At 41.0% G+C, this 17,474-nt stretch overlaps 2 protein-coding genes across 2 annotated transcripts; one reads left to right on the top strand and one right to left on the bottom strand.

Moving 5' to 3' along the window:
• On the bottom strand, nt 272-3,811 carry LOC8069696 (isoflavone 3'-hydroxylase). Its single transcript, XM_002443395.2, has 2 exons — nt 2,689-3,811; nt 272-1,079 (listed from the first exon to the last, which is right to left on the bottom strand). The coding sequence occupies exons 1-2, from the start codon at nt 3,679-3,681 to the stop codon at nt 423-425; spliced, it is 1,650 nt and encodes a 549-aa protein (XP_002443440.2). The 5' UTR covers nt 3,682-3,811; the 3' UTR covers nt 272-422.
• Nucleotides 8,235-11,606, top strand: LOC8074283. Its single transcript, XM_021466114.1, has 6 exons — nt 8,235-8,617; nt 8,707-9,551; nt 10,701-10,795; nt 10,940-11,007; nt 11,090-11,200; nt 11,295-11,606. Exons 1-6 carry the CDS (start codon nt 8,235-8,237, stop codon nt 11,434-11,436), a joined length of 1,644 nt encoding a protein of 547 aa, XP_021321789.1. The 3' UTR covers nt 11,437-11,606.

Raw genomic sequence — 17,474 nt, forward strand, 5'->3', positions numbered from 1 at the left:
AAATATTCTCCTTCACATAATAATTATTTGCCTTTTCTAGAACATTTTTTTCTCACCTTCGATAAATCTTTTCCAAATTTAAAGTGAGACACTATTTTTTACATGTGATTTTAGTTTTGTACAAAATAAAAAAAAATCCTAACTTTGACCATTAATTTCGAGAAGTCCATGTAGTTTCACAATATTTGAATTACATATTATGAAAGTATTTCTCAAAGTGAGTCTAAAAGGTAAACTTTTATGTTGTTAATCTACATAATTTTCTAGAAACTGATGATCAAAGAGATAAACGTTTGATTAATTTAGCACAAAGCTAATACTCCATGTCCAAAAACGGATGAAGAAGATTTTATGGACGAGCGAGGACGTACGACTTAGACATCAAATGATCAAGGAAAATAAATAACAAAACGTAGTATTTCCTAGAGAGCCTTGAGTAGTGACTCCATCTTTGCACGTGGCCGGCACACGGCCACGAGAGGCGTCGCCATGGGCATGGTTAGACCGGACCCCTCACTCATGTCCACCTCCTCCTTCTTCTTCCCTCCCTCCGGTTCCCACTCGAAGCACTGCAACATGACCCCTAGCGCAACTCCGACCATCCTCAAGGCGAGGCTCTCGCCGGGGCACTTCCGCCGCCCCATCCCAAACGGCATCATCCACCTGCTGCCACCGCTGCTCCCATCTCTCCGGCCACCGCCGCCGTTGTCGTCCATGAACCGCTCCGGCACGAACTCGTCCGGCCGCTCCCCCCACGCCGCAGGGTCGCGCTGCATGGAGTAGACGTCGACGAGCACCATGGTGCCGCGCGCGACGACGGCGGCGGCGACCACGCAGTCGCGCGACGCCTCGTGCGGGACGTGGTTTGGGGCGAGAGGGTACAGCCGCAGCGTCTCGGAGACGACGCACCGGAGGTAGGGCAGGCCGGCGAGGTCGGATTCCCGGAGCAGACGCGACGTGCCCACGACGGCGTCGATCTCCGCCGTCGCCTTCTTGGCGGCGGATGGGTTGGTGAGCAGCAACGCCGTCGCCCACTCGATTGTGCTCGCTGTTGTGTCCGTCCCTCCTTGTAGCAAACTCTGCGCATGCATGGATATACACGTGGCAAGAGATCGTTTAGTTGACGTACGGTAACGGTAATCAAATAGTTTAGGCATGCACCTATAAAAATCTAAAAGTTTAAAATTCTTCATCACATCAAGTCTTAAAACACATACATGTAACATTAAATATAAATAAAAAATAACTAATTGCACAATTTACATGTAAATCGCGAAATAAATCTTTTATGTCTAGTTAGTTTATAATTAGATAATGTTTGTCAAATACAAACAAAAGTGCTATAGTGTTAAAATTTTAAAAAAAATTGCATCTAAACCAGACCTTAACTAAGCGAGAAGAATTTATATTAATCAAATTATTCATGAGAGATAGCGCCAGCCTAAAAAGTCAACTGCACACAAATTCCAATGTTTGACAAGAGCAGAATGAATAAACTGAACCAGAGTGGTGGTTGTGCTGAACTCGCGCTGCACGCAACAAAAAACAAGTACTGTACTGGAGTACCAATCTCTTCCAATACCCACTCCCAATCCTGATTGTATTTTTTTTTTGGCAAGGTTGGAAAAATTGCTCTCCAACAACTCTCTATTTGAACTTCTAATATTTCCTTGCTTGGGAAAATCGACTTGATCATGTGGAAATATATGTGCACGTATCGATCAGCCAATCTAGAGGTGGACGGAAGGACGTGGGATGAATAAAGAGTAGGATAGAATTTCTGATGCAAATGTAAAAGAAAATGAAAGTATAAGTGGTTAGGGTGATTTGAAAATAGTTTGGTATTTCTGATGCAAAATTGGTTGGGAATTTTAAAACTTTTGAAGAAACCCAACAAATATGCTACCAACTTTTTTTTAGCCACTTGGAAAACTCATCAATTCAGCAATTGATGTTTTAGGAACTATAGGAGATGCTCTTAATTACCATCTATGTGTAAGTTACCTTAATAACTCAATAGGGAAAACCTAAGATATTTTTTGCTTCTAATTTAATTTAATATATATATGCACGTTGTGTGTCAATATCCAGAACATGCATATGTGTACATAAATGAATTAACATCAACGTATTGAATGATGCCACTAGCACCACGAAAGTCAAAAAAAAAAAGCTTGTCAAAAAAGCTTACTCCTTCCGTCCCAAAAAAAACATCATTTTAGAATTTCAGACATCTTGTTTGATCATCCGTCTTATTCAAAATTTTTACATAAATATTATATATTTTGTTAAGACCTATTTATCATTAGAGATACTTTACTAATAATTTATTTATTTTAGAATTTACATAAAAACTTTGAATAAGACAAACGGTTAAACACGATTTCTAAAAGTAAAAAACGTCACTTTTTTTTTGGACGGAGGGATTAGCACCACGAAAGTCGATCAGTTTAGAACCTAGCAGTACATGCCAGCAACTTCACACTGAACTATTTTTGGCACAATTCTATAATCTATTGGAGCTTTTTGGAAGTGATAGTAGTTATAATGGCCAGTGCGGTGCACATCGACCGCATTTGGCGCCGCCCGGTGTCGTCGTCGTCGTCGTCGTCCATGAATACGTCTGCGGCCGCCGCTTGAAACTCGCTGCCGCGTTATCGTGCAACGGACGAGATCGAGTTGACTCACCAGGCACACGGAGCGAATGACCACGTCGTCGAGATGCTCCGGCGACTGCTCCTCCTCCTCCTGCTGCCGGAGCAGGTCCCCGAGCACCGTCCTCGCCGCAGTCTCCCCAGCATCGTCGTCTGCGCCGCCGGGGTGACGCTGACGCCGCCGCCTGTAGTCGTCGAGGATGCTCTGGCCGAACTGTCGCCGTGCCTCGGCGATGCCAGCGAGCCTCCTCCTCGTCCTCCCGAAGTCCAGCAGCCGGAGAACCGGCAGGGAGTCATGCCGGTTCGCCGCGCCAGCGGCCGCGAGCCCGGCCTCCGTCATCTCCCTGAACCGTCGCACCTGGTCCCCCGTCATGCGCGTCCCGGCGACCATGGCCATGATCACGTTCGCCGCGAACTCATACGCCGCCGCCTTCACGGCGACGGTCCCGGCCCCGGCCCTGGCCCCGGCGCCGGCGCGCCGCCAGAGGTCGGCCGCCATGGCGCGCGCCTCGGCGTCGCGCGCGCCGGACGTGGCCGCCAGGCGGTGCGCGCACAGGGCGTGCACGGTGGCGAGCCGGCGGAGCTGGCGCCACAGCGGGCCGTAGCTGCACATGGCGATGGCGGGGCAGTCCCGCGTCAGCGCCCGCCGCGACGCGAGCCCCGGGCGGTCCGCGAGCGCGACGTCGTGCACGGTGAAGCACTCGTCGGCGACGGACGGCGAGGTGACGAGGAGCACTCGCTTGGCGCCGAACCGGAGGTGGAGGAGGCCCGAGCCGTCGCCGTAGCGGGTGGCTAGCGCGGCGAGGGAGCGGTGCAGCGGCTTCGTCTTGAGGAGGTGGAGGTGGCCTAAGAATGGGAGCGCCGGCGGACTTGGGATTTGCCGGCCGCCTTGGCCATTACTGCGCTTGCGAGGTGAAGCCTGCCGGAGCAGCAGCCATGCGAAGAGGAGAAGGAGAGAGGCGTAGAGCAAGAGTTGCTGTGAGATCTCCATGGCTGGCTGTAGTATGCTCGCTCGCTGCTGATGCATGGGTGCTTTGGAAGTACTGGCCTTGATGATCTTTATGCATGTGAGATCTGAAATGGTTTCGTGTATGATTTGAGATCCGGACACTAGTTTATTCAGGCTGACAAAGATTGGATTAGCTAATGCCCTCCTTTTTTTTGTCAATGGGTCTAAAAACACAACACCAGTTTTAGTGAAATGGACAGACATATGTACACACGGGGCACACATGTGGCTAATAAAAAAATTGTTTCTTTGTAATGCATACTTGAAATGAAATTGTCGGCAAATGATTAAATTCTCTATTCAGTTAGTTATTAGCAGTACAGGAAGATTTAGTAAACAAAACTCAATTGTTGAATAAAAATTGTTATCTAGCACAATCAGACGATGGTCCTCCTAACATGATGGACTCTGTTCGACTGGGCCAAGTCCATCCATGTCCTGGGCCGAAGCTGGGGAAGCCCAACTGCATGAGCCTTTTTGTTTTCGGTTTTGTTCTTTCCAGGAAATCAGTGATTCTCATAAAATTCGTAGAAAATCACAAGAACAAAAATCAGAAAAATAGCAAATCACTTTTGTTGCGCTCCTCTTGACTAGATCTACGAAATTGACACACAAAGCACTATGCTTTAGTAGGAGTTCTTTGTTGTAATTGTAAATATATGCATTTATGTGTTTATTTTGTAGAGCATGTTTGTGCAATACAAATGCAGCGAAATTTTTATGCTAAGTTAATGCTGATGTGTACAAGCTATGGTAATGCATAATGGATTCATATTTTCTAAGTTCGAGTTTTATCTTGTGATATGCTTGTTTAATAGTTTCAAAATAGTTAAATATGTAAAAATGGAAAATGTGAGTTCTTGTATTATTACCGTTGTTATAGAAAATGTGAGGCTGACAAGCATGATTGGATCATAAGTGAGAGAGACTAATCGTTGTTATGAGACACTCATTATGTAACAAAAGTATTTGGTCACACAATGTATAAGACGTGAATATTTAATTTTTCTACAAATTTTAACTTGTATTGTATTTGTTTGTTTTATCTTTTTACAAATTTTAATTTATTTTGTATTTTACCGCACGGCCACAATACTAGTCAATCGTAAGAGAGCATGCATGTGCCGCCTCACCCTAGTCTTGCACTACACTGGAACATATGACACCCTTCGAGCGCCCTACCGTGATTTGAAGAACAAAAGCTAATATATATCGTGATTTGAAGAATGTGATATATGCCAGTTAGACATGACACATCATATCAGCCTCAAAAGGCTATTTCATTAATAAATAATTCTAGTATGCCTATACATACTTTCCGACTTCAATCGACTAAGTTAGAACCATGTAAATATATTGTATAGTATAGAGATTGTCAAATAAACATGTGTGTTTTTGCAATCTTATCTCTCGTTGTGAAATCTTGTTACTTCATTTTGCACTTATCTCCATCCTATCACACATGCAAGAAACGATCATTTTCGACAACCTAAAATTTGGTAGAAGTCATTAAAACAGTAAGCAGCTAGATTCATATAAACACTTCGTTCCCATCTCAACATTTCACAGTGCAGTAGGAAGAATCTTGTACAAATAAAATTTGAGATCTAGAGATCCTTTGATGCGATGTTAAAAGCTCTGAAATAAATCAAATTCATATTTTTTATCATACAAACTAACCTTATTGTGGTCCCATAGTGGAACTACATGTGAGAATTCACCTTCATGATCTGCTCAGTTCTTACACAACTTTATAGCAAAGGAAAATAATAAAATATTTCAATGCACAATGAACAACACAACTAAATAAGGAAAAATAATTTTTGAAGATTTTTTTAAGAAAAGGGGATATATATTAATATCCCAGCTTCTACATCGATTAATGCATATGACTGATTAATAACTAAGCTTTGTCTCGCTAAGTTGGATTACATATCAACATTATACTAGTTTCAATGGAGGATTTTATGTCCTATTTTGAAAAACAGTGCAGAAGAGTTTCATCCCCATGAAACTTTCTCTACTCCAATGAAACTCTTATCATCTGTCTCTTTATTAATATGGTGTCACATCAGTATATTTAATGTTTATGAAACTCTGATGAAATCTCATTGATACTAGACTTAACACATTGCTAATATTCATATTGCAATCTACAAATAAGTATAGAAGGAAGCTCATTATACCTTAAGATAGTGCAGAATAATTTCAGACTACAAAATTTGATTGAACACATCAACAAAAAGTTCACCTTACCATTTATGCATAAAAAAGTTTCACGTGAAACAAATAGTTGAATCCTTAGTCCAGTCATTAGATGTTCCTTCTACAATCTGAGGATATAGATGCTTATTCAATCATGAATGGGCACTAAGTAAGAAACTTATAAAGTTCATGCAAAGAAGCGCCATCGAAACAACAAGGTTATATCCCTATGAAAGAAAATAGTATATTGACGAGTCCCATAAAATAACCAATAAAATTCAAGTTTTCATAAGTTGTAAGAATGGGTAACGACTAACACTGCAAGCAATAGAGTGTCGCTGTTTTAACCCCGGGGGTTGCACCAACGAGTGAATTTGTGTGTGTGCTTCCTTTTCCGGATGGTGATGCAAGATGAACACTATGATTTATCCTGGTTCGGGCAAAAGAAGGCCCTATGTCCAGTGGGGGGCAGAGCTTGTATTATCTTACCATTTATATTTGGAAGCACGCACACAAATCCTCTGTTAATGGTTTCTTGAAAACTCAAAATATCAAAAAATTAGGAGCTTCTCATCTTATGACTTGAACCTGCTACCTGTTCCAAAGCAATAACAACTACTTAGAGCATTTCCAAGAGACTTTATATTTTTCCTAAATGGTAGGAATAGAGATTTTGATGAAAGTCTATTCTCCAACAACTTTCATCCAAATGTAGACATCTTCTATTTTGGATTTTTTTGCTAGTTAAATTAAATATAGAAGACGAGAATGACTCGCTAGCTAGAGTGCGCATGAGAGATAGAAAAACTGTTGGAAAGTGAAAAGATATAGAAACGATTTTTATATAAATGACTATTTAAATAATGATTTAGCGAGTGAAATTTAGAAAGGCTCTTGGAGATGCTCTTACCACTCCATCACTCTCATTTATGAAAATATATAGGTAGGATGTTACGTGTATAGGTTTGTGTATGAAAAAGTTTCAATTAAATATTTTAAATCTTGTCAAGCACCAAGACTTTGATATAAGATGTGTATACAACTAAACACTACTATAAATTTTATTTTGTACAACGTTTCACATAAGGGCTCCGAGGTGGGCGTTGGTTTCGCCCACCACAGTTATTTGTCAACTTTTATTTTGCATAACGTTTCACAGTTGCTTGGAAATTGTCAAAATATATGAATTTGAAACAAATATTTTCGACACTAAATAACTTCAAATCAACTTATCAACAATAAATATATAAATCATGTCGGTCGCTACAACTTTGATATTAGCTACCTAAATATTAAGGTTGTTTAGAAATTCTAAATCTTGAATCTTTAAATTTACAAACTTAAACCACATATTTAGGACTCTAAATGACTTTAAATAGAAAACTTTTTAACCAAAAAGTTACAGATTGCACCGAGAACTACAACTTTGCTATATACCATGTCAATTCGATGTTGTTAAAAAATTGTTTTGTAAAAAACATAAAATTAAAATAATATTTTGGGAATTTAAACTATTTGAATCAAAAACTTCTATCGAGTTGTGTGAACCATGTCAGGGGCTAAAATTTTTTGCATAAAGTTTGTTTTCATCTGATGTCATATAAAAAGTTATAAAGTTATTTTATGCAATTATTTACCATGACGGTTTTATTTAGATTTCCGGTTCATATTATTCGATTTTTCAAGCTGGACAGGCTGCTTCTGTAAATAATTTCCAGAGATAATCATTTATCTAAAGGCCACCTGACCATTTATAGAGCCGGTCCCTAGGTATATACTCTATTTTATAGGATTTAAAAGTTGTTTAGGACAACGACACGGTCTCCAATACACAACTATGATCTCTTATTTTTATAAAAATATTTAGAAAAAAGTATTTATTTAAGAAAAGTATTTTTCAAGAAAATCTATTAATATAATTTTTATATTTGCAAACTTTGCAAACTCAATAATTTAAAAGTTATTTATATTCCTATTGTTTAATCCAAACCTTATTTAGAAACGACTTCTAAATCATGTTCGGAGGAAGTACGTGTGTAACCTTTGTTGATTAGAGAGGTTATCTTCTAAAATTGTTTTTGCCGTAGTGAACGTGTCCAACTCTAAAACGACATTTTAGAACACGAGACGTTTCTGTAGTGTGTCGCTTTCCCCTACATAATATATATGCACGTGCTAGTAAGTATTTTAGACATAATAATAGTGCGCCTAAAAAAATAAGAGAAAAAAAAAAGTTGAGTCGAGAAGGTCCCAAACCCTCGCCTACGCCGCCCCTCGCCGATCCGCGCGCCATGCCTGAACCCTCCGCCCCTCGCCGATCCGCCACGCACCGACCCTCCGCCTTCACCGCCATTCGCCGATTCGCCATGCCCAAACCCTCCACCTCCGCCTCCGCCTCCGCCTCCACCTCCACCTCCACCTGCGCCGCCCCTCGGCGTCCCCCCAAGCCCCAACCCTCCGCCTTTCCCGAGTCGGTCCTCCTCGACACGGTAGTGTACATGGGCCGTTGCCGCGGCAACGAGACCACAGCTAGGGCAGAGACGAGCGATGGCTACCCCATCGAAGTGTCCTTCTTGGTCGCCGATCCCCCCGCCCTCGCCCGCTGCTTCATCTACTGCCCCGTCTTGACGGTGGACGACTTCTTCGAGGCGGCGCCCGAAATCATGGCCGCAGACGGCGCCTTCCTCCTCATACGTGCGATCTTCCGCCGCCGCAGCAGCTTGGATCTCGGCATCTCGCCGACCATTTCGTCTACAGATCCGGTCCCGGGACACCGACTCTGGAGCTCCTCCCGCCGCTCGCCCCGCTCCCCTACCCGTTTCACAACCTATCCAACAGCATCGGCGTCTTATCGTGTGGCGACGACCATTGTTTGGTCGTGGACCTTCGGCTCGACGCTCCTTCTCGAATGAGGCACAACCCGCCCATGTTTGTCTTCTCGAGCAAGACCAAGTCATGGAGCACAAAGAGAGCAAGGCTGGCATGTGGCACGGATAGTTCTAGGTATCTTCGTTTTGCACACAGCAAGGTGTTTGGTGTTGAAGGAAGATCAATGGCCTGGGTCGATGTCACAGTAGGTATCTTGCTGTGTAGATCGGTGGCCCAGGACCCTGAGGTGCAGTTCATCCAGCTGCCGTCACTGACACCTGTCAACAGCATTCGCTTTGGTGAGACGGAGATTGGTACCATGCCTCCACTGGACAGCATTCGGGATGTCAGCTGCAGAAATGGCTGGTTCAGGTTCATTGAGGTTGAGAAACACATAGGATTCTCGCAGTTGAACGACGGCAGGATCAAAGAGTTAAACTTTGGATGGGAGTCCACCATGTTCAAGAGGAGGATTCATTCAGATAAATGGGGATGGAAGCCATGTGGCACTTTCAATTCGGCTAGCCTTTCGCTCGCCAACTCATGTTCCCCTGATGAGAAGATCTGGGACTACAAGAAGAAGAAGCTAGCCATCAACAGTGTGGTAAGCTCATTTCCCACACTCGATATGTGCAGCAATGATGTCGTTTACATGTTGGCCAAGGTGAAGCATACTGACCCAAATGGTTGGGTTCTTTCCATCAATACCAGAAGCAAGAAACTTCAGAAGATCGCACCCTTCTCTGGTGATAGTCCCCTTATCAGTTGCATCTTCCTGCAATGTGGATTCTCCAAGCACCTTAGCAGTGCTCCAGGTAATCACGAGTTCTACACTTCTACTACTGCATTGAAACCCATGTATTTGTTTTTGCTTGTGCCAGGTGCTTCTACACTAGTAATATGTCTTGGTTCTGAAACAACTTGCATTATTGTGTTACTCTTTTCTTCTTCAAGGAGAAGGAATTCAACATCATTTAACTTAGTTTGGATTAGTATTTTCTGTATCAATGACTAATTGACTATAAAAAAAGTAGGTAAACGAATGCGGCACTAAAATTAGGCCTCTCCACATTAGGGCACAATTCAACTAAAAGCAGCGTGGGAAGACAAGCACGCATGCAGTGTTCTCTTTTTTTTTCCCCTCAAGGTTCTGTTTGTGCCTTGTACCATGATAAGTATAACCTGCATGCTGCTGGCACTTGGTAAGTACTCCATTCCAAATTATAAGATGTTTTGGCTTTTCTAGATACATAACTTTTGCTACGCGCTTAGATATACACTATGTCTAAATACCTAGTAAAAGTAATGTATGTAGAAAAAACGACGTTTTATAATTTGGAACGAAGGGAGTAATTACAATGGCATTTGGTTAAATGCTAAATGCTTTTATTTGTTCCAAGCATCTGTATATACATACTCTACATATTTAACTGTTGGTACAAGTGACATTAATGCAGAGGGAACCCAACATATTTAGCTGCTGCACTCAACACCGAGTTTTTTCACCCATGTCTAGTGGTCTCTTCCTCTGACCAGCCCAGCCTAGCAGCCACTGTCTTACCAGTTAACACCACTGAATGACCTTTTTCACTGCTGCATGGATCACCATTGCAGCTACTGTGTACTGCACAGATACAATTCATGTTTTTCAACATTTGTTAGTTGTGTAACTTGTTTGCCATGTGGGAGTTGCTGCAGGTGCATGCACCACCAATGGATGTAAGGATGATATCAAGTAAGTAATATGGTGTTGCAGAATAATTGATTGTGAGACTTTTAATGAATTTGCTTGATGCATAACTGGTTGCTGCTTTTATTATCAGGGAAGACTTGATTCCTTTCGTGCCCTTTGTTACATTAAATCTGTTGATTCAACAAAAGCTCAGGCAACTTGGTATTGATAAGTTCATTCTCTTTTTGTGGTACATCCTTTACATGAGAAACTAACTGGTATTTCATTGCAGAGAAATATTTTACACATGAGAGGCCATCTTTTGATGAGGTCAAGACACTAATTCGCACTGGTGTAGCATCATTTATGAATGTTCATATTCACCAAGTATGTTACATTCTGGTTAATAGTTGTCTAGCTCTTTTTTTCTCTTTTGTTTGTCATCTGCGCATATATAAGTTTTGTGTGCCTGCCCTTGTGTCTATTTCTTCAAATCATGTGCCTGATTTCAGTTTGGTGCAACTAATGTAGGTTACACAATTTGCTACCAAAAATGGTCTAGGAAAAGCTGCCTTTGAAGCTGTGAGCACATTTGAGCGGTAAATATCAGTCATCTTTATATTTCGAAATGTACTTTGTCATAATCTACTTATGACCTGTGAATTTTTTTTTGTTCCTCAGAGCTTCAAAAGATATTGAGAACCTGCTTTCTCAACGTTGTCGCAATGTCCCATCAACAAGGGCTAAAGCTGTGAGAGAGAAAATCCATGTTGCAGTTGAAGCTTTAGACAAGTACGTGGACTAATGATTTCTCAATTTGCTTATTATTATTGAAAAAGATTAGCAGTTGATTGTTTTTGTACCTGTTTTTTTGTTCCCATTTCAGGCTCCTGAACATGCTGCCATCTAGTTTGCTGGACACAGGGAGAAGCATGGTTTCAGTTGGGTGCATGGATAATGAATCTGTCGTTGAAGGCAGCATTTCTCATAACATATGCATCCCAGAGCCTTATGGCCTTGTCTATTAAGTGTGTCAACACTAATCTCACTGAATCCTTAGATGAAGGGATCATTGATGCAACTCCAGGGCTAAATTTTAAGTACAAGTTTAGAATGATACCATTATGTTGTCTACTTGTTGCTTACCTTTCGTGTACTGAAAGATATATGTATGTTACATTCAGAAATGCTAAGCTGTTGCGAGCTGCTTTATCGTGCATTTTGGATTCTCAGTTGAGCCTTGGGCCCTCTTTGGTAGGGTTTGACTTCTCCAAAACTGGTGAAGCTAGAAAAGGCCACATTTTTGTGGCTTTAGCTTCATCGCTTTTTGTTTGGTTTTTGCTTTATAGGCTGTTTTTGTATATGAGTGTTTGGCAGCCTAGAAACCATAAGCGAAGCTCATCTAGAAGCCGTACTAATATTGAGGGCCCTGAGCTTGGGCGGGCAAACTAGCTTCCCACGTTTTGCTCTTGTTGGGTATTCTTAACATCATTACCAAAAGTAGACTAAGATTTCTAAATCTAGTAACGTTGCCAAAAATGTCAAACCTATCCCTTACACCACTTAAGCCAAGTTGTCATCCCCAGCATGACATGAGAGACGCGGTATTGAAATATGCAATTGCTCTTCTAAATAAATAATGAATGAGATCTGCAAGCGCACAGATTAATACCGATGTAGCATTTTAACCGGGAAGTATTCCAGGTATCGTTATTTATATTTTTACCACTGGGAAGGGATTAACAATCATCAATATTCATTACAGAATAGAATATGAGATTGAGCATCTATCATTGCATGTATAATTGAGAACATTATATCTAACTCTTCATACAGGGATAAGTGTCACATAAAGGATATATGAAATAATAATAGTGACAAAGATAATTAGTCTGATCAGCCACATATAAATATGATAAGCACCTCAATTAGATACTCTAGAAAGTCATTAGCATGGTATTAGAACGAACTACAAGAATATTCCCTAAGTTATTCTCAACTATATAGTCTAGCATATCATAGTTAGTGCAAGCATACTTAGCAATCATTGCGAGACAAGACTACGCCCATGCATAGTGATATTAGCAAGGTAAATGAGAAACATAGCAATCACTCCCCTGTAATAATGTTGCTCTGCCAGCCCAATACACGAGAGGGGGACTATATAAGAATCAATGAAGCTGTCACTATCACGAACTACCCCACGATCTGGCATATTGGGTACAATCGCAGATAAATACGGTATAAGCACCACGCCTACACAATATCTATCATTTACCCATGGATCCGATGGATAAACGCTATACGATCCTAAGCATGTATATAGATCCAATCTAACTAAGCCAAGTACATAACTATGATAAACTAAGAACAATATAATCTTGAATATAAGCAAGTAGAGCAAAGTCATAAGCAATATATTGAAGTAGAACAAAGTCATATTCATAATATTGAAGAACAAAGATAATTAGAAAGCAATTAGAAGCACAATTAGAGAATTACCAAGAATCCTCTTGACAGATCCGGAAACCAATCGAAGATTGACTCCTTCTAGTTCTAATCCTATGTAGCTATGCTAATCTAGATATCTAATTGATGTGGTGGCTCTAATCTTGATCAGAGGCTTCTTCTCCCTTGAAGAATAATGAATTAGGTTGAGAGGCTCTCCCCTCCAGGGACTAGGGGGTCTGGTTTTATAGTCACTTCAAGTGAATATGGGCCGTTGGATCAAACCGACATAGATTGTATGGTTTAGATTCATCCTTTAGGTCGGTGGAGATCTCCCACGAAGCAGAGTCCTGATTGGACTCAGGAGGTGGGCGGGCGCCTAGGGGAACAGGGCGGGCGCCCTGCCTCTGGCCCCGTTTCGCCTCCGCTTCGGTCTCGCGGCTTCTGGAGTCTTCTAGATGTAAGATAATTGCGCAGCACGTTAATATCTTTATGTAATCCTGACGTGTGGGCCTTTCTTCCGTATTTCCTGATAACCCCCTGCAGAAATAGACAAACACCAAAACTCGTGGAATTCTGTCAGATAAAACCCTAAGTCTAGATGTTGATTTCATTTGGATCCTTTTCTTTATTTATTTGATAATTAAATTTGATACTTAAGGACCGTCAACAAACTCCCCCAAGCTTACCTCTTGCTCGTCCCTGAGCAAGGATAGACTCAGCTATGGATCATAAGTTGTTGCAGTATTTTTAAAAATTGACGGTACACATGCTTTTTAAATAAGATCTCATCTCTGAGTTAGAGTAAACTGTCAAGACTTAAAACTTACTTACTTTACCTTCACCATGGGACTTGTAATCGTCACTTCTGTCTTGAGTGGTTAAAAGATAGAACAGTCTAGTCAAGTGCCATGTCTCTTATTCTTGATCAGCTATAGCTCTGGTGTTTTTGCAGATTTTCAAATAAAACTCAGAGATTCCTTGTATGATTCTCTCAGGTCTCTCTTTTGTGGTATTTCTAGATCCTTACCAAGGCAGTGATGGTATATGCCTTCTCTCAAAAATATGTAGTATTTGTGGTATAAAACATAGTAACATTGCCTTCTCTCTCACCCTACTCTAATAAGGCTTTAATATCTGGAGCTCATATGTGGGAGATAAAGTATACATACTTACAAGACATGTATTGCATAGTCAAACCATGGATCCAAAGAAACAAATCAATAAGCCAAATCAAGATGTGCATGTGTGGCGAATGAATGGTGTATGGTGATGATGGTGATAACAATGGTGGAAGTCTAATTCTACTTTTGCTCTTTGAGGGGATACATACCTTCCTTGCTTTTTGAAACTTTATGAGGAGAATGAGATGCTCTTCTTTTTCTTTTCTCTCAGGTGGGTATCTTGTACCCCTAATTCTACTGTCGGACACTTGTCCATTTTTACCTCTCGTCTCACTTTTTCTTTTCTTTCGAGGTTCCGGGCACTTGCCCCTTTTTATTTTCTCGTATATATTTTTTTAGAGCACTCATCTCTTGAGATAACATAGCAAGTGGTAGTAACAAGATAACTTGAGCATTTATTTCATAAGGAAAAAATAAAAATATTTTTGGCTATTCTCTCCCGGATTAGGAGTAGAATATTTTTAAGTGATTCTGGAGATGGAAATGGATGGATATATGTGGATGGTACTTCCGGAGTAGAAGTAGCATATATGAGTGAACGTGTAAGTGAATCTTGATTTAACCACATGACAAGCTCCTAAGGGTCTACACAGCTTGACCACACTCAATGCTCATAAGTAGTAAATAAATGTGTGGCTCAAAATCTAGCAAGCATGTATATATGGCTGTGGTAGGAATTTAAACTCTCATCATACAGGAACTCATCATGCAATATTTTAAAGGTTTTCAAAGATAAAATTCTCCAGAATTCTAGCATCTCTAGAAACAGATAAACAGCAGCTCAATCTTCCCATCTCGTATCCGTTAACAACTTAGACTTTAGATCAAGTTTTCATCCCACAAGTTTAGGTCTAGAGCAAGATTTAAATTATAACAGTTATATCTAAACTTGAGAGAACTTAAAATGTGCAAATTAGGCAGAGCAACTATTCATCATATCCATGCTAGAGTTTTATTTAGATACAGATTAGCATAGCCACTTTATTTATTTATTAAACACACTAAGCAAAAGATATATATATATATATATAAGCACAAAATCTTTATTTGGTTTTTCATAGTTATGTATATCTATATTTTAATATAATATAAGTATAAAGATAGATAGATAGAAATACTTATCGGGATAAATGGGGGTGCTCTCCCCCAAGCTGAATTTTGACGTAATTTCTCTTTATGTAGCTAGCAGGTGGCAGAGGTGTATTTGAAAGTCAGCAGCATTCTGACAACGATTAGAATGTCCTCCGTCTGCTAGTCTTCTTGATTCTTAAATTCTGTGGAGCTCAAATAGACAACAAAGCTTGTGGAACTGATTAAGTGTTAGCATAAATATCTAGCCCTTATCATGTTGAGACTCCTTCTCTATTTTTATATTTTCGTTTTATAAAGCAGAAAAATATTTATTTTATTTTTATGCCACCACAGTGAATGTACTTATGGGTTTTATGCCACTCGTCTACTCACATGGGGCTTACTATTTTTCACATTTTTATTTTCTTTTTAGGATAGTATGAATATGATTATCTAAATAAACTATTTTAAAATAATTAAAGGGAAAGGATAACTACCAAGTTTACCTCTTGGCAAGGCGTTCGGTGTTTTTAAGTCCTCCGAACGGGACTCTCCATTTACTCAATTGTCCTGAGGTTCGTTGGGTGGCGTAGTCGGTACTTCCGGCAGCGCCTCTTCTTCTTGTATAGTTATCTTCATTTTCCATACCTGACTTGGTGCTACGGTCTCCTCTGGATATTCTGTTTAAACTCTACGTCTTCTGACCGTACAACTTCTCCTTCGTAGTCTGCCCATCCGTTTTTGATGATTTGCCTCCTCTGGTTGCGGTTGCGTCTCTTTCTGACCTGCTTAGATTCTTCAACGATATAGTTAGGGTCAGTAAAATAACGGCGTACCTTCTCTGAGGGGAAGTGCATATGGACTTCTCCGGTTCCAATGTAGATAATTGCTTTAACGGTGCTGAGGAACGGTCTTCCAAGGATGATGGGTGGATCGTATTCGTCTTCTCCCATGTCAATAACTTGAAAGTCTGTGTAGACAAAGTGATCGTCTATTTTGACTGGGACATCAGTTACTATTCCTTTAACTTCTCGAAATGTCTGATCTGCCATCTGGAGCTGAATGTATGTTGGTCTTAGGGGCATGGTTCCGAACAAGAGCCGATAGGTAACTGCGGCCATTATGTTGACGCCCGATCCGGTGTCGCAAAACGTCTTGTAGAAGCTGTATCCATTTATGGAGCAATAGATGCTTGACATTCCTAGGTCGTCCTTCTTGGTCAAAAGCGGTGACTTAAGTTGGTGATCTTGGCCTCCATGAACTACAGTGACCATCTTCGCTGACTCGGTCCACACTTGCTTGTTCCTGTTCCTCCTGTTGGTCCTCTTTCTTGACTCACGTCTGGATTGATCTGGAATTTGTGTAGTCTTGTTCTTGAAGAAAAATATTTCCTTCCTCCCTTTGATGTAAAAACTGATCTTGGCAGCACTAGCGTAGATGACAGCTCCCGTGGTGTTCAAGAATGGCCTCCCTAGGATGATGGGTGCCCTCTCATCATTACCGGTCTCTACCACTACGAAGTCTGCTGGGGCATATAAGGTACCAACTCGAACACAAAGGTTCTTCAATATTCCTTTTGAAAACTTATCGTCTGATCTGCAAACTGCAAACACATGGTTGTCTCTAATAAAGGATATGTAAAGAATTTTTCATAGAGTACCCTAGGTATAATGTTGACACTGGAGCCAAAATCGCAGAGTGCTTCTGGAACGTCCACCATGCCGATGGAGATCGGGATGACGGGGCGTCCTGGATCATCTCTCTTGACCGGCAGAAGGTCAGTAGTAACTTCAGTGACGGGGTTACTCCAATTACCTGCATCAAACATGTCTACAAGATTTGCAGATTCTAATCCTTCCGGTTGTGATGGTATACCGGGGTTAGCAGGGGCGTCCCTGAGCCCGTGCGGGCTGTGCGACCGAACTGGGCCTCCAAAATTTATGGGCCCCAAAATTTACTAAGTGTTCTAAGTATATATATAATAATTAGTAAAAGCTTGTTACTTCCTTTGTGAGAAAACACATTGAGTCCATGATTGTGAGTTAGAAAAGTCTATGGTTGGTAATTTTTCTTCACATAAGTTTGTAACCTTTCGTGAGTTCGTGGTTTCGTCCGACTTATTCCTCACCCTTGGTGTTGTTCGTCGCTCAAGAGTCGAGACCTAATAGCAATTATAGACGGCTGGACCCAGATTAGGACGCCAAACGGAGATCATTGCCTGGTATAATCCCTATTTTTTTAGTTAATCTTTTATACATTGTCTTTGTAATATGTTGATATTTAATTTTTTTATATTTTAACAATAGACACTAGGCCTCCACTTATTGTTTTGAACTGGGCCCCATATTTACCCGGGACGCCCC

Source organism: Sorghum bicolor, chromosome 8, assembly GCF_000003195.3.
Source record: "Sorghum bicolor cultivar BTx623 chromosome 8, Sorghum_bicolor_NCBIv3, whole genome shotgun sequence".
Classification (NCBI taxonomy): Eukaryota; Viridiplantae; Streptophyta; class Magnoliopsida; order Poales; family Poaceae; genus Sorghum; species Sorghum bicolor.